The sequence below is a fragment of the Symphalangus syndactylus genome, chromosome 6 (genome assembly GCF_028878055.3).
Source record: "Symphalangus syndactylus isolate Jambi chromosome 6, NHGRI_mSymSyn1-v2.1_pri, whole genome shotgun sequence".
NCBI lineage: Eukaryota > Metazoa > Chordata > Mammalia > Primates > Hylobatidae > Symphalangus > Symphalangus syndactylus.
In genome coordinates, this window is record NC_072428.2 from 144,227,362 (window position 1) to 144,251,331 (window position 23,970).

Consider the following 23,970-nt stretch of genomic DNA (forward strand, 5'->3'; position numbering starts at 1 on the left):
TGGGTGGAGACACAGTCAAACCATATCATCTAGTTAATTGAACCTTCACAGAATTTACTATAACCTTGAGTGTATAAGCCATATTTATGCTAAAATGTTCATTTTTAAAAAAGAAACTAATGAAAATGTCATGTATTTTGTAAATACCCAGAGGGGGCTTGCCCAAAGTAGACTGAGTGGGCTTACTTGGGAAATAACAAAGAGATGCGTCTGGCAGAAAGAAATTAAGGATGAGAAATAACTTGGGATAGGCTGGTGATGGCTTTAAATCCAAAGCAGAAGCCCTCGCACTTTTACCTGGTAGGCTCAGAAGAAGAAGGGCTAATAGGGTAACTTTTTTATTTTATCTTATTTTTATTTATTTATTTATTTATTTTTGAGATGGAGTTTTGCTCTTGTTGCCCAGGCTGGAGTGCCATGGCACGCTCTCAACTCACTGCAACCTCTGCTCCCGGGTTCAAGTGAATCTCTTGCCTTAGCCTCCCAAGTAGCTGGGATTACAGGCACCTGCCACCGCACCTGGCTAATTTTTGTATTTTTTAAGTAGAGATGGGTTTTCACCATGTTGGCCAGGCTGGTCTCGAACTCCTGACCTCAGATGATCCACCTGCCTAGGCCTCCCAAAGTGCTGGGATTACAGGCATGAGCCACTGCACCCAGCCAGGATAACATTTTATAAAAGGAATATTTGTTGAGCTAATGTACACTGAAGCCTACTTTAATTTCAATATACTTTTCAGACAAGGAATCACACACGTACAATTTTCCAACCTTATCATTGGAACACTTGCTAATATGATGCAGACAAAGTGTGATTGTGATAGGCTATTTTAAGTTCTTGAATTATGAGACAATTTTCGACTGCAATAGCCCAAATGGTACCCTGAAGCCGTCAAATGTGAGGAACTTCAGTGTGAGTGCTGACACCAAATGGAACCTCATCCACCCACCTGATGAAAATTGATGTTCCCCTGGCTGTCACCCTCAGCTGTACCCTTTGCTCAAGAAGTACTTTGTTTTGAGGGACTTTGTGTTGTATAAAATGTGGTTTTGCGTGTCATCCATAGGTGATAACCTGCCATCTCTGTCTCCTGTCTCTCTTCAGACACTAACTTCCAGTTGCCTATGGAGCAACTACCTGGAAGTCTCAGAGGCATCTCACAGTCAACCTGCCCAAACCCCACTCTGACTTCCTTCTCCAAACCTTCTCTTCCTTCTTCATTTCCCATCTTAATTCTTAGTAACCTGTACACTCTGTCACCTAGGTGTGAGGATGAGAAATCATATTTATTTCCTTCTTGTTCCTGCCACACACCCACACCCTGTAGATTCTGACTCCTAATATTTTTCAAATCCATCTTCTTTTAGATCTCATTTTTGTAGTTTATGCTTTCACTATTTCCTAGGCCTCCCCACCTCCAGACTTCTGCCTCCCATCTCCCCTCAGCCGTCATGGTGATATTTCTGAAATGAAAATCTGATTTTCTGGCTCTTCTATGACTTTGCTTTCCAAGTTTACCCATCACAAAGAAAATGAAGCCCCAACTTCCCTGGAACACAAGGCTTCTCCCACCTGGAACACAAGGCTTCCCATAGCCTGACCTGTCCCCCACTCTTGCTGTGTCTTTTACCACCCTGCATCCCTACCCACTTACTATTTTACAACTCTTCCAACCTACTTGTTAGTCCCCTAACTGCATCAGATCTGTGAGCCTTTCCACACATGGATGCCGACATCTGAAGAGTTCTCCCTTCGACTCTCCCCCATGCACACCGAGTGAATTCTCCAGGCCCCTCCCCTAAAGCCTTCCCTCTTCACCCCCAGCTATAATTTATTGCCCCCTTATATTATATGCTGCTCCTGGATGTAGGAGAGCAGGTGCATGCCTGATCAAATGTGGTATCTTTAATGATCAACAAATGTCAGGTAAACAGATGCATGGGTTAGTTGGTTCCAGACATAGAATTTACTCAAAAAGAGAGCAGGTTTTTTTTTTTCTCCCAAATGGCCCAAACTGGTTTTCAAGATAGCTCAATATATTATGCCATTTTTAAAATTTTATTTTCTTTAGGTTACACATAATAATTGTACCTATTTAATGTGATACAGTGTGGTTTTTGTTTGTTTGTTTGTTGTTATTGTTGCTGTTTTTTGAGACAGAGTCTTGCTCTGTTTCCCAGGCTGCAGTGCAGTGGTACGATCTCACTCACTGCAATCTCTGCCTCCCGGGTTCAAGTGATTCTCCTGCCTCAGCCTCCCGAGTAACTGGGATTACAGGTGTGCACCACCACGCACAGCTAATTTTGTGTTTTTAGTAAAGACAGAGTTTCTCCATGTTGGTCAGGCTGGTCTTGAACTCCTGACCTCATGATCTGCCCACCTCGGCCTCCCAAAGTGCTGGGATTACTGGTGTGAGCCACCACACCCAGATGAGTGTGATGTTTCAATACATGTATACAATGTGTAATTATCAAATTACAGTAATTAGCAGATTATCAGCTCGAACATTTATTTGTGGTGAGAACACCCAAAATCTTCTCTTCTAGATATTTTGAATAGACAGTATATTATTGTTAACCATTATCACCCAACTGTGTAATGGAATACTAGGACTTATTCCTTCTACCTCATTGTAACATTGACCAGTCTCTCCCCATTACCCACCTGCACACAAACACACACACACACACACACCCTTCCCAGCCCTTTCCCAGTACCATTCTACTCTCTACTTCTATGAGAGCAATGTTTTAGATGCCACATATGAGTGAGACTATGTGATATTTGGCTTTTTGTACCTGACTTATTTCACTTAACCTAGTGTCCTCTAGGTTCATCCATGCTGCTGCAAATGACAGGATTTCATTCTTTTCTTTGGCTAAATACTATTTCCTTGTGTGTATGTATACCACATTTTCTACATTCATTCATCCATCGATGGACACTTGGGGTGATTCCACGTCTTGCCTATTGTGAATAGTGCTGCAGTGAACATGGAAGTGCACGTATCTCAGCTTACTGGTTTCATTTGCTTTGGATGTCTACCCAGTATAAAACCATATGGTTGCTGGATCATATAGTAGCTCTATTTTTCATTTTTTGAGGAACCTCCATACTGGTTTCCATAATGGTTGTACTAATTTACATTTCCACCAACAGTGTATAAAAGGCCCCCCTTATCCATATCCTCCCCAGCATTTGTTAATTTTTGTCTTTCTGATAACAGCCATTCTAACGGGGGTGAGATGGTATCTCACTGTTGTTTTCATTTGCATTTCTCTGATGATTAGTGATGTTGAAGATTTTTTCCTAGACCCATTTGCTATCTGTATGTCTTCTTTTGGAAAATGTCTATTCAGTTCTTTTGCCCATTTTTTAATCAAATGATTTGGTTTTTGCTGTTGAGTTGTTTGAGTTCCTTATGTATTATGGATACTAACCCCTCGTCAGATGCGTCGTTTGCAGATATTTCCTCCCATTCTGCAGGCTGTCTCTTCACTCTATCGATTGTTTCTTTTGCTGTGCGAAGCTTTTTAGTTTACTGTAATCACCTTTTTCTATTTTTGTGTTTGTGCCTGTGCCTTTGAGTTCTTTTCTATAAAATCCTTGCCCAGACTAATGACATGAAGTATTTCCACTGTGCTTTCTTCTTGTTGTTTTATAATTTGGGGTCTTATGGCTAAGTCTTTAAACCATTTTGAGTTGATTTTTTTAAGTGGTAAGAAATTCGGGTCTAATTTCATTCTTCATATCAAGATTACTTTGAATAAAACTTCTAAATGAAAATTTTAAAGGTTCAGCCCTTTGCTCTGAGTTTTTGTCTCTATTCTACTCCCACACCCGACCATCTTTAGTCACCGTGGAACCCACAGCAAGGTCCTCTTTAAAGCTGCCTTGCCTGGGTTTTAGACTTCCTCCTCCTTTTTTTTTTTCTTTTTTTTTTTTTTTTTTTTTTTTGAGACCGAGTTTTGCTCTTGTTGCCCAGGCTGGAGTGCAGTGACAGGATCTCAGTTCACTGCAACCTCCACCTCCCGGATTCAAGTGATTCTCCAGCCTCAATGTCCCAAGTAGCTGGGATTACAGGCACCCACCACCATGCCTGGCTAAATTTTGTATTTTTAGTAGAGACAGGTTTTCACTGTGTTGGCCAGGCTGGTCTCGAACTTCTGACCTCAGGTGATCCACCCGCCTCGGCCTCCCAAAGTGAGTCTTCCTCTTCTTTAAGATCTTTATCTTTCTGCCTTTGGGTCACATCTAGGAAATGATTCATCCCCCCACTTCTCAGAAGCACCACCCTTCTTGTGTTTGAACATCTCGGGACTTACTAGGTTTTACCCCATTGCTCTTTCAAAGATTCCAGATATTCTACTTTCCATATGTTTTCTTTTTTGGTAGCCTTCTCCCATCGCTTAAGACTCCTTCTCTCTTGTTCTTCAAACTCGAGTACAGAGGCTACTGTGGTGGCATGTTTGGTGGGTGATGGGCGTCCTACACTCAGATCTTACCTATGCCGGGCTTATCTTGGTTACATCCCAGCCTCTCCAGGGCAATGATGTTCTGCTGGGATCTGGGGGCTCCAAAGTGGGCTGTATGGGCTGGGATGCCAGCAAAACTTCCATCCTTCAAGTTTGCATGAAATTAAAGATACACAGAAGTAATGTGGCCATGGGGGTGGAAGGAAGGAAGGTTGGAACACAAAGGAAAAATGACATGTGGACCCTGCTCTCAGAAAATTTGAAATCTAGTCAGTGGAGAAGACCAGATGATGCCACAGGAGAAACCTGGGGTGTCAAGTGTGGATACACAGTGGGAATGATTCATGTGACTCACTCTGCTGAGGACTTTGCCCACCGCCCTGACACAGACCTCACTCTGCTGGTGAGGTCTGCAGAGGCTACTGAATATTTGGAAAGGGTCGAGTCTGCACAGTCGGCTTCCAGCAGGCACTGGACAGGGCCCTCCGTGGAGGCCAGGCACCCGGCACGCAGTTCCCCTGCCTCCCTTAGCCTGGAGTCACTGCTCTTCTCCGCAGGTCACTGCCCCCATCAGCCGTGGTGGTCTAGTGTTCTGCAGAAATGGGAAACGGAGTCTTCCGACGCTGCACTGACTGTCATCGCTCTGAAAAGAGCTCATTTGTGCTTGAGTGGACATTGCTTCAGCATCAACGTGAAGGCCTCTGTCTGTGGGCTTCAGGGGGTGCCAGGGACCAGACTGGAGAGCAGGCCTCATTCTGCGCGCACGTCCAATCTCCCTTATCCTCTTCCCTGAGCTCCTGCATCTGCTTCCCAGAACCTCTCGTCCTGTAGGCTCTGTTCTGTTGGTGAGGAGGGAGTACAGCATAAGCACAGGTCTGTGATGGACAGAGATTGTTGAGGCTTCCTGCTAGAAGATTGGGAGCTGAGCGGAGGCTTACAAGGGGGCAGGATCTGGATAGGTGCCAAGGAAAACAGAGCATTTGGGCGAGGAGAAGAGTGAATCGACGGACTGAGGAGGGAACACAACTGTGCCGTGCCCAGGAGAGGAGGCACCAGCAGGCAGAGCTTCCAGGCGGGGCGCCAGGGCAGGGCAGCATGGAGGAAGTGGGGACAGTGGCCTTGCCTGTCCTGGAAAAGCCTGCGAGTGTCCCCATCGCTTACTAGTGGGGGCCGGATAGTCCCGCGTGAGGACCACAAAGCAGACGTCATCATTCTCCTGGGCCTTATGTACATCTCAGTATGTTTTGGAAACCTGAGCATTTACCGTATAAAAGTTTTCTGGAAGAAGGAACTGAGGTTTGACAGCAGAGAGCACATGCCCCACTGCAGGATGGCAGGGACCCCCGGCTGCAGCAGGACAGGGATTCCAGTGGACAGTGGGCTCGGGTGTTTCAACAGCATCTCCCACTGCAGGGCCCCAGTGCCACAGTTGGACTGAGGCCACAGAATCCATCGCAGATGCAGGTACTGGCTGAGTGCCCACAGGGCGAAGGCTATCCTGAAAAAGGGGTGGGCAGCCCCTTCACCAGAATGGAATTCAAGTGCTGAGCCAGCCGACAGGGTCCTTGACTGATGGGTTTTTCAGTGAGAAGGGCCTCCTGCCAGTGTGGGCCCGCGGTCACCGGGAAGCTGACGACAAAGCTCCCAGCAAGAGGTCTTTCCCCAGTAAGCCTCGAGGAGAGGGAAGAATGGGGCCCACTGCTGCTGCAGCTGCCGTGTCTGCTGGAGACATGCTGTGACAATGACAGGCAGGCATCCTTCCTGCCCCACCTGGTTCTTCTGTGTGGGTCTCATGAGTGTGAGCTTCTGACATCAGTTTCCTTCTGAGTGAGGAAGAGAATGTGAGAGGTGGCATTCTGATCAAAGTTGTTTATGGTCTGGTGCATTTTTGGTTAAAAATCACACCTTTCATTTATTTAGCAAGTTGCTGTCAAGTTGCAACGTGCTGTAATTATGAGACCACAAGTTCTGGAACCTGCTGCGTAAGGTCCAATCCTGGCTCCTTCTTCTGTTAACTGCTGGCCTTGGGCAAGGCATTTAACTGCCTCGTACAACCTGGTTTCAATCCCAGCCGCACCCCTGACCCACCAGCTGCTGGGCAAGTTCCTTAACAGCTCTGTGCTCCTGTGTCTTCATCTACAAAGCAGGAATGATAGTACCTGCCCCATAGGGTTATTTTTAAAGATTAAGTGAGTTAATGCTCATAAAGCATTTTAGAAGTGTCTGCCCAACATATACAAAACTTTACCCGAAATAGATCAAAGATCTAAATATAAGTGAAAACTGTGAAAATCATAGAAGCATAAGGGAAATGTTCATGACCTTGGATTTGGGAATGGATTTTTAGCTCTGACACAAAAAGCATAAAAAATAAAAGAAAGTAAAAGAAGCAGATAAGCTAGACCTGATCATAATTAAAAGCATTAATCCTTAACATTCTAGCTCAGATGACACTTCCTGTGAAGCCTGTTCTAACCCCTTCAGAGAAAATGGATTTTTTATAAGGGAGACAGTCACAGCAACAGATGTGATTGAGCATTTACTTCAGGCCAGCCACTGTTTTACGTACTTTGAGTTGGTTGACTCACTTGCTCTTCACATCCATTTAAGATTAGATTCTATTGGCCATGCGCAGTGGCTCACACCTCTAATCCCAACACTTGTGAAGCCAAGGCAGGAGGATCACTTGAGGCCAGGAGTTCAAGACCAGCCTAGGCAACATAGTGAGACCCCATCTCTGCCAAAAAAAAAAATATATATATACATATATACCTGGCCGTGGCGGTGTGTGCCTGTGGTCCCAGCTACCTGGGAGGCTGAGGCAGGAGGATTGCTTGAGCCCAGGAGGTTGAGGCTGCAGTGAGCTATGATCACACCACTGCACTCCAGCCTGAACAACAGAGAAAGACCCTGTCTTCCAAAAACAACAACAACAACAAAAGATGAGGTTTTATTATTATCTCTGCTGACAAATGGAGAAACTGAGGCACATAACAGTCCAGCAGCTGGCCCAGGCCATGCAGCACATCCTCTGTACTCCCAGCATGTGGTGCAGACACCATTGTGTAGCCTGGAGAACACTGAGCTGGTTAGATCCAGATTCCCACTGTGAATGGGAACTCCTTAGGGCCAATGACATCCCTAACCGTGCATCATGGGACCTCAATGACTTCTGCAGGACTGAAAGTTACATCTTGATTTTGGAGGGATTTGGGTTGCAGACTAGAGATTTAAACTTTATTCTGAAGTAAGCAGAAAGTTATTTCAGATTTTTAAAAAATACATGAGAAAAATCGTGTTTCAGTAAAGATGAATCTGGACTGTGATGTATGAGATAAATCGGGGGTGGCAGCAGGAGGCAGGGACTTGAGTGAGGGCGGCCTACGGCTGTGAGTGGCTCCAGGTGGGTGGGGTGAGGCCTTGGGGATGGTGCATGGACTAATCCAGACAGTGAAGGCCACACGTAGGGAGGCTTCAAGCCCCTTTAGGAACAAGAATCTCGGGAACTCAGAGGAGCCTGAGCGCTCTGCCAGCCATGCACATGGTGGATAAAAAGTAAAAATTCAGTCATTCACCCCGATATTTGATCTCAGCACCCAGGATTTCTCAGCCTCCCGAGGGTTAGCATCGCAAAACCACGGGCAGAACTCGATGCCGTCCATCATCTTTTCCTCAGATATCTTAATCTGATTATCAAAAGGAGAATGTGAGGCACAGTGGCTTATGCCTGTAATCCCAGCACTTTGGGAGGCTGAGGTGGGTGGATCACTTGAGCTCAGGGGTTTGAGACCAGCCTGGGCAACATGGCAAAACCCCATCTACAAAAAATACAAAACTTAGCCGGGAGTGGTGGCTGGCACCTGTAGTCCCAGCTGCTTGGGAGGCTTGGTGGAAGGATGGCTTGAGCCCAGGAAACAGGTTTACAGTGAGCTGAGATTGAGCCACTGCACTCCAGCCTGGATGACAGAGCAAGACTCCTCTCTCTAAAAAAAAGGAAAATGTGAAAGATCTTCAAAGCAAAATACACTCTTCTTTATAGCTTGTTCTTTCATTTTCCTTCCATTAGAAATAAAACCAAAGCAAAAAAAAAAAGAGGATTTAATATCCATCATAGCAAACTTTACTAACTGAAAATAATAATTGGCTATGGTCTGATTTGACTCAAAAATCCATTGTAGGCTTACAACGCATTTATTAAAAAAAAAAAAAAAAAGGTAAAACTTAGTAATACATCTTACCCTTAGGCAAACTCTTAACAGATTAAATTAGGATGTATACTTGTTTCTGGAAGTTTTCCAACTCATTTCTGGCTGAAGTGAAACCTTGAAGAGCCAGGAGGGCTGAGCAGAAAACGAATACTTGCCACTGCTTTCAGATTCATCCCTCCATGGGAACAATCTGGGGAAACTGCCTTTTTCGTATTTTCAGTAAAAAACATTCCATATTCATGCCATTTCCTGTATTATGCAAAATACCTTCTCTCCATAGTCTCTTAAATGACACTGCAATGTTTTTCCTAGAATTTCTTAAAAGAAAACAGCTGGTTTGATCGCCACTCTTGGTCTGCATGCCCGATTTCTATAGACACTGGGTATTTGCAGCCTGGGCTGCATCAGGTTGTGAGGTACCCATAGGGATGTGGGCAGAGACTTTAGAGGCAGAACACCCAGGGCAGAATTGATCCATGCACCAGAGAATATATTGTGTAGGACAATTTATAGCTTAGGAGCTTCAGGAGACATGAGGTGGTTCCTGGGCCACAGGATCTCAAATTTGGCTGCATATTGTAATCACCTGGGATGTTTCTTAAAAACGCTGATGCCTGGATTCCATTCCTAGAGATTCTGACTTTGGGTTGTGCTGGTGGATTGTGCATTAGGTTTTTCAAAAGCTCCCCAGGCCATGTAATATGCATCAAAATCTGAGGACCACCAACATAGACCATTTCCCCCTCCTCCCCAGAGAGGGGATGACTTGCCCGAGGTCAGAATTGTAATATATTCCAGCGTACCCCAACTCTGCAGATGGTTCTCTATCACCCAGTGGCCCAAGAGATCAGTTTGAGAGCAACTTTGCCTCATCCCACAACTTCACCCCAGACCTCAGGTCACCTCCCATGGTCAATGGGTTCTGATCATAGTCTCAATGGCTGGTCCTCCTCCATCTCCGTGGTTAGTGCTCCTCAGATGATAGCAACAGGCTCCTCCCATTTGGGGCCTGGCTCCCTTCTCTTTGCCACACCACCTGCCTCCATACTCATCTTCAGGAGACTCGAGTGTAAACATGTTGCCTCCTACTCACACCTCTGTCGGGCTTCCCATTGCCTTTGGGACACCTTAGTGTGGCTTCCAGACCCTCCAGGAGCTGGCTTCTGGCCTCCTGAGTATCCTCTCTTGCCCCTCCTGTATGATTCCACTTGTATGAGGTCCCTGGAGTTGTCAGACCCCTAGAGACAGGAAGTAGAGTAGGGGTGCCAGGGGCTGGGGGAGGGATGGGGAGTTACAATAGTATTTAACAGGGACAGAGTTTCAGTCTGGGAAGAGGGAAAGTTTCTGGAGATGGATGGTGGTGATGGTTGCACAAAAATATGAGCATACTGAATACACTTAACTGGACACATAAAATGGTTAAAATGCCAAATTGTATGTAATGTATACTTTATCACAATAGTAAATTTTTTTCAATAACTTTCTGATGAAGGCCTTGCCTGCGCTTTGCCTGAGTTAGGCAGCTCTGTTTTGTGTTTCCAGAACTCCACATTCTTCTCTATCAGACCATTGTCCTGCTTAGAGTCTAGTCTCTTTACAGATTGTAAGTAGAATAAAGGCTCATTGGAGTTCTCACCTGTTTACCACTGTGATCCCCCGTGACTGCAGAGTAGGTGCCCACTGCATAATTTTTAATGAATGTTGTTGAATGAATAAAACTCAGATCTGCAGTGTCCCAGCCCATCAATCTTAATTGCTAGGAAAAATTGGACTGCAAAAATAATCCAATTTGATATTGTATTAGTCCATTCTTACATTGCTATAAAGAACTACCTGAGTCTGGATAATTTATAAAGAAAAGAGGTTTAATTGACACACTGTTCTGCTGGCTGTACAGGAAGCATGGCTGGAGAGGCCTCAGAAAACTTTTAATCATTGTAGAGGGGAAGCAGGCCCATCTTACATGGGGGAGCAAGAGAAAGAGAGTGAAGGGGGAGGTGCTATACACTTTTAAACAGCCAGATCTCATGAGAATTCACTCACTATCAAGAAGAGCAAGGGGGAAATCCATCCCCATGATCCAGTCACCTCCCACCAGGCCTCACCTCCAATATTGGGAATTACAATTTCACATGAGATTTGGGTGGTGACACAAATCTAAACCATATCATTCCACTCCTATCCCCTCCCAGATCTCATGTCCTTCTCATATTTTAAAATAAAATCATGCCTTCCCAACAATCCCCCAAAGTCTTAACTCATTCCAGCATTAACCCAAAAGTCCAAGTCCAAAGTCTCATCTGAGGCAAGGCAAGTCTTTTCTGCCTATAAGCCTGTAAAATCAAAAGCAAGATAGTTACTTCCAAAATACAATGGGGACACAGGCATTGGGTAAAAGCTGCCATTCCAAATGGGAGAAACTGGCCAAAACAAAGGGGCTACAGGCCACATGCAAGTCTGAAACCCAGCAGGGCAGTCATTAGATCTTAAAACTCCAAAATGATCTCCATTGACCCAATGACTCATATCCAGTGCACGCTGATACAACAGTGGTCTCCCATGATCTTGGGCCACTCTGCCCTGTAGCTGTGCAGGGTTCAGCTTCCTTGGCTGCTTTCACAGGGTGGCATTGAGTGCCTGGGGCTTTTCCAGATGCATGCTGCAAGCTGTCAGTGGATCTACCATTCTAGGGTCTGGAAGACAGTGGCCGTCTTCTCACAGCTCCACTAGGCAGTGCCCCAGTGGGGTCTCTGTGTGAAGGCTCCAACGCCACATTTCCCTTCTGCACTGATCCAGTAGAGGATCTCCATGAGGGCTTCACCCTGCAACAGACTTCTGTCTGGACATCCAGGCATTTCATACATACTGAAATCTAGGTGGAGGCTCCCAAGCCTCAACTCTCACGCTCTGCACACCCACAGGCATAATACCAAGTGGAAGTCACCAAGACTTGGGGCTTACACCCTCTGAAGCAACAGCCTGAGCTGTACCTTGGCCTCTTTTAGCTATGGCTGGAGCTGGTGTGGGTGCGATGCAGGGCACCAAGGCTGCACAGAGAAGTGGGGCCCTGAGCCTGACCCATGAAACCATTCTTTCCTCCCAGGCCTCCAGGCCTGTGATGGGAGGGGCTGCCTCAAAGGTCTCTGAAATGCCTTGCAGGCATTTTCCTTAATGTCTTGGTGATTAACATTTGGTTCCTTTTTACTTATGCAAATTTCTGTAGCAGGCTTGAATCCCTCCCTAGAAAATGAGTTTTTCTCTCCTACCATATAGTCAGGCTGCAAATTTTCCAAACTTCTATGCTCGGCCTCCCTTTTTAAATATAAATTCCAGTTTCCAATCATCTATTTACTCATGCATAAGAAAAGTGACCTTGGCTGCCATTCTCAATAAGTTCCTTATCTCCATCTGAGACTGCCTCAGTCTGGACTTCATTGTCTACATCACTATCAGCATTTTGGTCACAATCATCCAACAATTCTCTAGGAAGTTTAAAACTTTCCCTCATCTTTCTGTCTTCGTCTGAGTCCTCCAACCTGTTCCAACCTCTGCCTATTACCAAGTTCCAGAGTCACTTCCACATTTTCAGTTATCTTTGTAAGAATGGCCCATTCTCAGTACCAATTTTCTGTATTAGTTTATTCTCACATTGCTATAAAGAACTACCTGAGACTGGGTAATTTATTTTAAAAGGAGGTTTAATTGACTCATGATTCTGCAGGCTATATAGAAGGCATGGTTGGGGAGGTCACAGGAAACTTTCAATCATGGCAGAAGGTGAAGGAAGGGAAGCAGGCACAACTTACGTGGCTGGAGGAGGAGGAAGAGAGCACAGTGGGAGGAGCTACACACTTTTAAACAACCAAATCTTGTGAGAACTCCCTCACTATCATGAGAACAGCAAGGGAGAAATCTGCCCCCACGATCCAGTCAACTCCTACCGGGCTCAGCCTCCAACATTGGGGATTACAATTCGACATGAGATTTGGACAGGGACACAAATCCAAACCATATCAGATTTTAAGTAGCTAGAAGTATCAGACCACAAATTGTCCGGTCATGGTAAGTGATAACACTGGGTGAAGAAGGTGGAATTTCAGCCTCTGATTAATCCTTACAGGTATATTCTGTTGGAGGTGGGTAGACCTCCAAGAATTTTGAGACTGCCTTTGTTCTAATAAATACAACAGGAAAATGAAAACCGGGTTGATGATTTCAGATTTTTTAAGAACAGCCTATTTATAACCACTTCCTTGCTTAATACTGTGCTTTTTTCTCTTTCCAAATTAGATATTTATTTTTGAAAACAATATCTACTACTGTGCACATGTCGGGAAACAGGCCATCCGTGTGGTCTCCACTGGGAAGGAAGGTGTGATTTACAACGGCCTCAGTGACTGGCTGTATGAAGGTAAGATGCACACAGAGAGAAAAAAGGAAGATTTGTGGTTGCTGCTGCTGCTACATTGGAGTTGGGTTCTTTTTCTTTTTTCTTTGACTTTAACTGTAAATTAAACTCCAGTTTCTTGAGGTTCTGCAAAATTTAAAAGATTTTGTTGGAGCTTTTGGGATCAGGCTGATCAGCACCAGGGAACAGCATCAGGCTGTTGTCAGGGGCCTGCAGTGTTGTGCACTCACCTGGGGCAGGTGTGCTGGCTTTGGGCTTTGCAGAGCCCTGCAATTCATCCCTGAAGGGCAGGAGGCCCGTTAATGGGAGATTTATTACGTCAGGAGGTGACTTCTGGGAACGCTCAGGGACTGCAAATGCACATGTCTCTACCCCACTCGAAGACATAAGTGCCTCATTTTGCCTTGGGAAGGGGACTGTTGGAAAAGAAAGAATGAGTTGCATCTTTCCAAATAAATCATCAGAGTGACTTGCAGCTGAGAGTGCCTCCACCTTGCTGGACATTTTCTACCACTGGTTTGACTTTGTCACCAGAAGACCCATGCTGTATACATTATTAAATAACTAGAAATCAGAGGGGAAACTCCTCTCTTCTTAAACTTTGATAACCTGTCTCCATGCTTATGACCCTTCATCCTAACAATGACAACCAGGTATTGATTGCTATTAGCTGTCAGGCACTGCTGGAAGCACTTTGTTTTCTGTTACTTCATTCCACCCTCTCTGTCTTAGTTTGTTCAGGCTGCTGTAACAAGATATAACAAGATTCCACAGACTACGTAGCTTAAACAATGAATATGTATTTCTCACAGCTCTGGAGCCTGGGAAGTCCAAGATCAGGGTGCTGGCAGACCCAGTGTCTGGTGAGGGCTCTCTTCCTCACTTGCACATGGCTGTCTTCTTATGTCCTCACCTGGCAGAGTAGAGAGAGCTCTGGTCTTCTTATCTCTTTATAAGGGCACGAATCTTTTTATCTTTTTATCTCTTTATAAGGGCATGAATCCCATTCATAGGGGCAACACCCTCATGACCTCATCACCTTACAAAGGGGCCACCTCCTAACCCCATCACCTTGGGGATTTGGGTTTCAACATACGAATTTGTGGGGACACAGACATTCAGTTTATAGTACTGTCATAACAAGGTTCTATTTCACAGATGAGGCATGGTGAGGTTAAATAATTGGCCCAAGTTTACACAAGGTAATATTTCTTGGGGAAAGTCGTTGTTCAAGTTCAGGATAATTATCTTTTTTGAATTCCACATGTGGCTAGAGTAAGCATATGCTTTCCAGCATGGGGCTGATGAACAACCCAAGCTCTTCTCAGCCTCCTGGCCTGAGACCGTGTGATCACAGCAATAACTCACCCTGCTAGGCTGGGTCAAGGGAGGGTCAGGGAGATTCTGGGTGCTTTCTTAAGCCAGTATCACTTTCTCCCAGTGCTGTGCATGTCTCATTCTGCATTTTAGTGGCTTTATGCATCATAAATTATAAAGCAGATGGATATGCAAGCTTAGTGTTACCTCCTAGCATAATTTCTCTGAAGCCATAAAGTTCTATGACTTGATTTTTAATTTTTGTAAATAGAGGTATAATTTGTACACAATAAAACGCACATCATAAGGACAGTTTGATGAGTTTGGCAAATGTATATACTATATAGCCCCAGTCAAGTCATAGACCATTTCCATCAGTCTAGAATATTCCTTCAAGTCCCTTTCCAAGGGCTTTCTCCCTAAGTCTGTCTTCCAGAGACTGCCACGGTCCTGGGGGCTAAGCAGCCCATTCTCTAACAGACATACTGGAACCCAAGCATCCACATGAGGCTGTCATTCCCTGTGTGGTCACCTTGGCAGCCACATGTTTATTCCGATGTGGCTGCCGGTGCTCAGAGCATGCTGAAGAGTCCAGTTTCCTTCTGAGCACCAGGAGAATCAACCCTGAGATTTTATTGTCAAATGAGTCCTTGGCCACACCTGAAAAAGCCACTGGAATGAAAGAGGGGACACAGTCTGCTGTAATTATGCCTGTTCTGTGGAGAAACAGCCCGGGAAATGGTGTGCCCCGAGATGTCCCCAGCTCCGCCGAAGAGGCACAGACAGCAGCACAAAGGGAAACTCCGGAGGGGCTGCACCTCTACCCAGGGTGCAATCCCTGAGCCTCTGGGGCTTGCCTGCCCCCTGGACTCAGTAGACTGTTGACAGTGAGGACTCTGAGGCCCCATGAGTGCTGCCCTTGTGTGGAGAAAAAAGCCTTATACCTAGGAGCAACTAGAAGACTGAGTCCTGTTTCCTCCCTGACGTCTGAGATCCCACTAACAGCTCTTTTGCTTGGGTGTGTGATCGGCTCAATATCTGGATAGGGAAGGGAACCCAGGGGCTGGAGATCAGAACATGAGTGGTTCAAAGTAAGGCTGTGGAGCTGCAGGGACCCAGGGAGGAGACCTGGCCTAGTCACGGGACGTGACAAGGGTCTTCCACTCCATGGACTTTAATATGCTCATCTGTACATGGGAAGAATGCCCCAAACACTATACTTTCTGACGACTGTGTGAGACTTTGAGTGGAATGCCTGCAGCACACGACATGGTCAGTAAGGGACAGTTGCTGCTGTTGTTTCTTATAACAATAAAAATAACAACAATTATGTAGTTATTACTATTATTGTAATTATTTGTTAGTAGTATTTTTATCACAAAGGAAAAAAGATGTTTAAAAAAGAAATAAAAGGCATAGGTATCAAGGCAATGTTACCAAGGTGGTCATTCTGCCACAGGGCAGAAATTGTCTGACCTGAAAATTCAAGAGAGATCAGTGCAAATAATAATGACCCCAAGGTGTGTCCCCCGCCCCTAAGAGAAAGGGCCCCTAGAATTTTGGCTGCAAGAGCCCAGGCATTCTCTGGGACTAATCTCCCTAAAAAATCCATAACCAGGAGATTTAAAATATCTTTTTTAGTATCTTCTTAATAAAATAAAAAGTTCATTGCTTTGCCATTCACATTAAGCTTTTGCTTTAGCAAATCCATTGAAAGGACTTTTTTCTTCAAGGCATTTACACGAAATTGTGTTGATGTGATAACAGAGCCCTAAATATTTTAAATCAATCACAGTTGATGTGGCAGCTTAATCTACTTAGTGTTGTTCCCTGGAAGGTTTATATGCTGATGCTTAGATTTCTGAGGCTGGGAGCACAGGAGCCCTGGGGAATCTTGCTTCCTTTTTTAATAATGGGAAAGTAAACTTTGATGATCACTTTTGCCTACTCTGTGACTTAACTGTTTCAATTCCAAACTCTTCCTTTAAAAAAGTTCAGGGATGAGGGGAGATTAGAATGAAAATACCCTAAAGCATTTGCAGAGGGGCTCATTTGCTTGGAGATGTTAGTTCTAAGAAGATAAGCTGTGTATGTGGGAAACAGCCACTGCAGTCCATAGCTTGTCAGCAGAAAAATGCCTTATTGTTTTGTTTCCCAGAAAGGATCTTAAACATACTAAACATTGTAAAATATTGGAGACTGAGGAAGAGAAGAGGTGGGCAGCCATAGAAGCTTCTGGGAGTCTCCATCTCTTGACCTAAGCTTTAAACACACAAAGTGGGAAAAGCTCCAGTTTACTGAAGCGGTTGCCCACATGCCAGAATGTGAGCTCAACACTGGCTGGAACTCAGCACTGGCTGTGAACTCATCACTGGCTGTGAACTTAGCACTGGCTGTGAACTCAGTGTGTCTGTCTTGCTGATTCTCTAAAGAGAGTCCTTTGGCTCATGGTGGCCACAAACTGATTTTGATAAGCAAAATGCATATCTTCATTTTATTCTTCTGGGAAAATTTCATAAAATTACATAGAATTTTGATTTTAATAAAAACTAAAGACAGCTTAATAGAGTCCTACAACTTTTTAAAGTTTATTAAAGTTTGTTTATTCATAAACTAAACATAAGATGTTACTGAAGATGAAGATTTTGAGGCCTGTGAGTGAGTGTTCTGTTAAGAATTTGCACTTTGATGCAAGGCTCAGTAATTTCGCAAAGTTCCTAGTATGTAGGCATATGGGCAAAAAGTTGGAATTTTCCAAGTTTTGATGAAAGTTCTTTGTTACTGCCATTACAGGGTTGATTGTGTTTCTAGTTGCCACTCTTTGTTTATAAATTACTCTTTGTTTTGTTTTGTTTTTTTGTTTTTTTGAGATGGAGTCTCGCTCTGTCACCCAGACTGGAGTGTAGTGGTGCGATCTCGGCTCACTGCAAGCTCTGCCTCCCAGGGTCACACCATTCTCCTGCCTCAGCCTCCTGAATAGCTGGGACTACAGGCACCCGCCACCACGCCCGGCTAATTTTTTTTTGTATTTTTAGTAGAGGTGGGGTTTCACCGTGTTAGCCAGGATGGTCTCAATCACCTTCGTTATCATCATATGCATGAGCTATAGGGGGACAGCACAGAATTTTTGGCCAATAATTTGCTAATAATGACTTTAAGTTATTAAATGTTTCAGCTAAACAATGAGTCATCCATACTTCTGTTACCAAAGAAGTCATATTTATATGCATATCCAAAATACATATAATTATTCAGTGATATGCCATTATCATGGAATGACTCACAGCCCTGTGGAAAGCTGGAACATGTTAGCGTCATTGGAGGACAACATCTTTCCTTATGTATATAAAAGATCTTATCCCCTCAAAGGGCAGTGGAGGTAGAGTGAGGGATGATGAACTCCAGAAGATATTTATAGAGCTCAGCCTGGAGTTATCAGCCTGGGATGGCAGGGAAAGTGAGAAAAGTGCCCAAAGGGTATTTATTTCATATCTGGTTTGGCATGGATGAAATTCCGGGGCTGGATTTTCCTTAACTAATCCAGAACATAAAGGTACTTGAAAAATGTGATCAGATCAAGAGACCCAGTTTGGCATGGAAGCATTTCCCCATGCACGTCAGCAGGAATCATGTTAGATGAGACTCTCAAAGCTGCCCCTGGCACTAGTTCCCCTTGCATGGTTCTAGGACCCATGCAGTCAGGCAGCCCCTGACAAGGAGTAGTTGATGGGAAGTCTCCTGCCAACAATACTGACTTCTGCTCCACCCCGCCCAGTCCACCGCCCTCCCCTGGACTCCATGGCACCCTCCCCATTTTCTGCAGCCCTGCCCTGACTCCCGAGGCCCCCTCCTCCTGGTCACAGCCCTTGCCACAGTCCCCAGGGTGCCACCATCCTGGTTCCACCTACCTGGGAGCCCCCGAGAGAGTGTCTCCACTATCCCACACTAACTGCCACCTTCACTGGGTGGCCAGCATGGAGGAGGTGGGGATGTGGCTAGTCTGGCCAGAAAGGACCTCCTTCCAGAACTGCTGCTGCTGGAGAGGGGTTTAGCGCCTGTTGAGTTGGAACTCAGAATGCTCTCGTTTGCGATGTAGTCAGGCCCGCTGTACAAGGAGCAGAGCCTTTCCTAAGCTAGGGCCCTCAGTCCTGCTGGATGAGCGCCAAACCCTGGTGGTGTGACCATTACCTTCCATCTGTGTGTCCTGCTCATGTCCAAGGACTGCAAGGCCAGCATGAGGCAAGGCCTGCTTTGCACTTCTTTATAGTTTCTCAAAGCATCTTTAAAGGGTCAACACTCATGACCTAATAGTTTTCTTTTCCAATGAAGTGCTCCAAGAGGTACCAGCAAAAGGTCAAGTGGGCCCCAGGCAGATAAATTTGAGTTAATGAATTTTGGGGGTGGTGCAATTCCATGCTTTATTGTCTTGAGTATTCAAGGAGGTGGAGAGTGTGTAGGAGTAGTAGTACAGTGTAGTAGATCAAAGTGGATTTTCACACTTTCATGGAAGAAAACACATTATTAAAACTAAAGCCCTCCTGGGGATCATGGAATGGTTTGCAGGGTCTGTTTTCCACAGGAGGCACATTCACCAAAAGAAAAGGGAACTCTTTGTTCATCCAGATTCCCATAAACTCTCTAAATCCCATGAAAGCAGAACAAACTTGAGTAACACTTCACGTGAAACTTGCATATTGGCTTTAATTTACATTCATGACATGTTAGATATGTTGTACACTTTGTGTGCCTTGTGTCACGTTGATACCCAGTGTGCTGAGTACCTGTTTCCTGCGTGCTGTGAATGGACCAGAGCCAGTTGTGACCATCAATAACTGGTACAGTCTTCAGTGAATAGCAGCAGCCTTGGACGGTTAGATGCAGATAAAGAAAATCTAGCACATCATCTTTTTATCTAAGAAAGCAATATGCTGGAACCATTAGAAATCAATGGCACTTATGTTACTTTTCTTTAGAGACAGGGTCTCACTATGTTGCCCAGGCTGGCTTCGAACTTCTGGGCTCCTGGCTTAGCCTCCTGAGCAGCTGGGACTATAGGAACCTGCCATTGAGCCCAACCTCTTATGCTGTTTTTAAAACCCCCTGACATACATTTGGAGACTGATATTTGAGGTGCTTACAGAAGCCCCCTGGAGTGTAGATTCTTGATTGGGTTCTGCAAATATTAACTGCCTCTGAAGCACCTGGCTAGGGCACTTCAACGGCTAGCAAGCTGCTCCCAGGTAGTAGATCAAAGTGGATTTTTACACCCATCCTACATCATAGTGACCATACTGATATTTTTAAATAAGTTATGGAGCAGGCAGTACAATGGGAATTGGAATGATGTTCAAATATGTACATTACTATGTAAACCATAGGTTTATCGTTATTTGGACCTCTTATTGATTACATCTCTTATTTGCATGATGGGAAATGTTTGGTTCGACAAGGACATCGCTCTCAGTAAATTGGCAGAAGCTTGTGATTAGCTTGACAAAGCTCCTTTCTGGAAGAGCTGGGCAGAGTCTTTGTAGTGATGGTGCCTGTGTTTAAACAAAAGCTTCGCCACGTAAAAGCTGTATGAACTTGGATGAATATTTGACCTCTTTGTGTCTCTGCTGCCTTGTCTGCAAAACAAAGATAACAGCAGTATATGCTCCATAAGGTCACAGAGGAAATTAAAATAAGCTAATACACATAGAGCTCTTAGAATAGTGCCTGGCACTGGTAACCTCTACGTATTGGTGGCACAACTACTATTGCTTTACCTTGTAATTTCCCAAACTCGGTAAAATAAGAGGCACCTGCTCAACTATTTCATCTGCAATGTCAGGAATTGGAAGCATTAATGTGTAATTAATGATACCTATCAGTGTTGAAAACTCTGAAGCTCTATTCACTCATAAAATATTATCTATAGTATGTTCACATAGAAAATGCACTATGAGTTCCCAATCATCCTAGAAATGCTATTGATACCATGTTGAACACCTCTTCAAGAGCCTTCTGTCCACGTTTAGATTCTCCAAGCTGAAATCACACCCTTAGTTGCCACTGATGCCTGACAGAGAGACAGCTGTTTTCCTTATGAGCCCCAAAGTTCTTGTGACTTGGTAAAAATTATGCCTCGTGATCTCTTACAGAAATTGAGTACTTAAAAAAATTATATTCCACTTCATCTATGACTTCTTTTTTTTTTTTTTTTTTTTTTTTTTTGAGACGGAGTCTCACTCTGTCGCCCAGGCTGGAGTGCAGTGGCGCAATCTCGGCTCACTGCAAGCTCCGCCTCCCGGGTTCACGCCATTCTCCTGCCTCAGCCTCTCCGAGTAGCTGGGACTACAGGCGCCCGCCACCACGCCCGGCTAATTTTTTTTTTTTTTTTGTATTTTTTAGTAGAGACGGGGTTTCGCCGTGGTCTCGATCTCCTGACCTCGTGATCTGCCCGCCTCGGCCTCCCAAAGTGCTGGGATTACAAGCGTGAGCCACTGCGCCCGGCCTCATCTATGACTTCTAAGGGAGGATATGAAAGTAAAAGTAATGATGAAAATATCTAAAATGTAATCAGTGTCTGGCGAAGCTATCAGACCTATGAGGTACTGTGCAATGGAGCGTTGGCTCAATCAAATAGCAATCATTCTGAGCAGGGGTCTGAATGCTTTGGGTATTTAATGGAACTGAAATGAGTATTTTCCTTGTCTAGCCCTAGTCTCCAACTCTGTAAAGTATTAATGGTCTTGACCTGAAGAACGTATTAATTTTACTTTGTAGACAGACAAGGAGGAAAAGCCAAGAAGCTGTTTGGTAGAAGCTCAGTTGGCTCTGACCAGAAAATGGCTGAGATGGCCTAAGAGGTCCATTCCTTCTGTGCTTCTCTGAACCTGTGAGAGATTTCTGGATTTCTAGATTTCTGCAAGGATCGACAGGAAAACAGTGTTCTAAGGCAGGAAATAAGAATGTCAGGAGCATAACATAGACTGTGATTGCCACAGATAAGTCAGGCTGGCCGCCAAGGCCCTCTTAGCCCCCTGGGTCCAACTGCACCTGTTCCTCACTTGACCCTGAGTCCCACCAGACCCTCCCCTGCCATCCTCTGCTCTCAACGTAGCAATCATGGCAGCATGGCTGCCTCAGTGCCAAACTTTAAATCCAGGTAGGTCACCAGGAAACACCAGCACATCCTAACCAGCACCATCTCTCTGTCTCTGCGATCATGGGCAGCCCACCATCTTTCTGCTGTAACAACACAAAGTGTATGCCCTCACTTACCTATGTTCATCTGAGTTTTCTTGAAAGAATATCACATGGCTATTGATTCTCTAATCACAGAAGGAGGTAGTGTTGGAGCTGAAATGGACGTTAGCAGTCATTAAGTCCAGCAGTCAGTAAACTGTTTCCGTAAATGGCCAGGTAATAGAGTCTGGGTTTTGCAGGACACATGGTCTTCATTGCCACTGCTCAAGCTTGTTGTCATAGCAGAACAGCAGCTATACACCATAAGCATGGCTGTGTTCCAATAAACTTTATTTGTGGACAGTGAAATTTGAATTTCATGTAATTCTCACATGTCATTAAATATTCTTCTTTTTTACCAGCTATTAAAAAACACAAAACAAATTCTTAGCTCTCAGGTCATACAAAAGAGGCAGCAAGCCAGATTTGGCCTAAAAGCCATAGTAAGCCAATCCCAATTTGTCCAGTCATCACATTCACAGACGAGGCTACTGACATCATGTCTGAATTCTTCCAGCTCTTGTCATCTGAATCAAGATTGTTTGTAATGACAACCAATTATTTCCAATTTTGCCTCTCCAAATAAGTCTAGTTACTTGAAGTCAAGAACTATATTTTATATTGTATGTTTCCCATAACACCACTGAATCTCTGAGTACTTAATAAATGTTCAGAAAATACTTTTGAATGAGTTAATTCACAGAGAGAAACTCATATATTCTAGAAACCTCCACAAGGAAATCATATTGTTTCTCCATGATCACTCATCAGAATTTCCATTTCCACAAACTTCCCTCAGCAGAAAGACACCTGATTAACAAAAAGCAACAGTAATTGTTAACCTCATTTTAATTATGAGTTTCACTTCTTATCCCCAAGGATAAAGGAAAAATCTGGAGTGACATTGAGAAGGACATGGTCTTCTTACCAGGAGCCCAGGGGCACAGAATCATAGCTCACCAGACTCTAGACCATCTAAATTCATGCTAAGTCGTAGTTCACATACTGAATGAATAGGGTAGGAATAGCAGTATCTAAGTTTCAGTGAGTCTTTCTTCCATGCCAGGCCTTACACAAATAAACTTATGTAATCTCTCGAGAGCCCTATGAAGAAAGCTCTATGGTTGTCCCTTTGTATCCTTGGGAGACTGGTTCCAGCAACCCCACTGCACCCACCCGTCTCCATCAGATACCAGAGTCTGAGGATACTCAAGTTCCTTGTGTGAAATGGCTTAGCATTTGCCTATCACCTGTGCTCATCATCTGGGATACTTTCAATCATCTCTAAATCACTTATAAATACCTAACACCATGCAAAGACTATGTAAATAGTTGATATGCTGTATTTTTTATTTGTAATATTTTTATGGTCGTACTGTTATTTTTTTCTTTAATATTTTTGATCTGTATTTGGTGGGAGGGTCTAGAGATGTGGAAGTTTTAGACACAGAGGGCCAACTCTTCCCTTATCCTATTGCACAGCTGTGGAAACTATTAAGTGGCCTTTCTGTGGACAAACAGCCAGTAGGGAGCCTGCCTGAAGCTGCTAAGCACTTTCCTGCTGCATATGAGTTGCATTAATTTCTTGCCTATGAAATTAGGCTTGGGTCCGTGCTCAAGTTCTGGGTGGAGCATCCTCTAGATGTGTCTGCTCAATGCCCCAGGCTTGAACCATCTGTGCTGTAAAAGGTGTGTCTCGTGGCACAGATTTAAGAGCCCAACAGACCTCGATTTAAGCCCTCTGTGAGCCATTCAGCTGCCTGGTGACCAAACCACAAACCTTGTCTGACCCTCAGTTTCCTGGTCTGGAAGATAAAACTTTAGGCACCTTTCTCAAAGAATTATTGCAAAGTTAAACAAGAGCGCTTCTGTGGAAGCACAGGCATGTTACAGTGGAACCATAAGAAATTGCCAGCACGTTCGTTGTATATTAGCATGTGCATGTGAGGTGTCTGGTGAAGGTCAACTTTCTTCTCCCATTCTGCTGGCTGTGCTGGATGACATCTCAGATATGGCAAAGTCTCAGATGTCTGTGTGCCCAGCACAGAGAATTTACCATGGAAAAGGAGGGGGTACTTTTTGACTGGAAGGTCAGACCTATATACCTCCAGGTACAGCATCTCCAGGGCCCCCCAGCAAAGAGGAGATAAAAGGGATGACTGCTCTCCCGGTCCATGGGTTTCTCCCAAGAGAAACTTGACGGAGACTTCCTTGCTCCAAATCTTCCTCTTCGTGGCTCCTTGTTTCTGGTACTGATTCCCACTACCCTCCTAATTGCCATGGTGACCAGTCGGTTGCTATTTAATTAATGTTGTATCTGATTACATCTGT

At 44.5% G+C, this 23,970-nt stretch overlaps 1 protein-coding gene across 5 annotated transcripts in view; it reads left to right on the plus strand.

Annotated features, from left to right (window-relative positions):
• Nucleotides 1-23,970, plus strand: part of DPP6 (dipeptidyl peptidase like 6) — a 1,185,884-nt gene that overhangs the window by 999,403 nt on the left and 162,511 nt on the right. For all 5 annotated transcript variants that reach the window (XM_063641745.1, XM_055269771.2, XM_055269769.2 and 2 more), the window contains one exon: nt 12,975-13,095. In XM_063641745.1, coding sequence (XP_063497815.1) covers nt 12,975-13,095 — 121 coding nt within the window. The remainder of the gene's footprint in view (nt 1-12,974; nt 13,096-23,970) is intronic.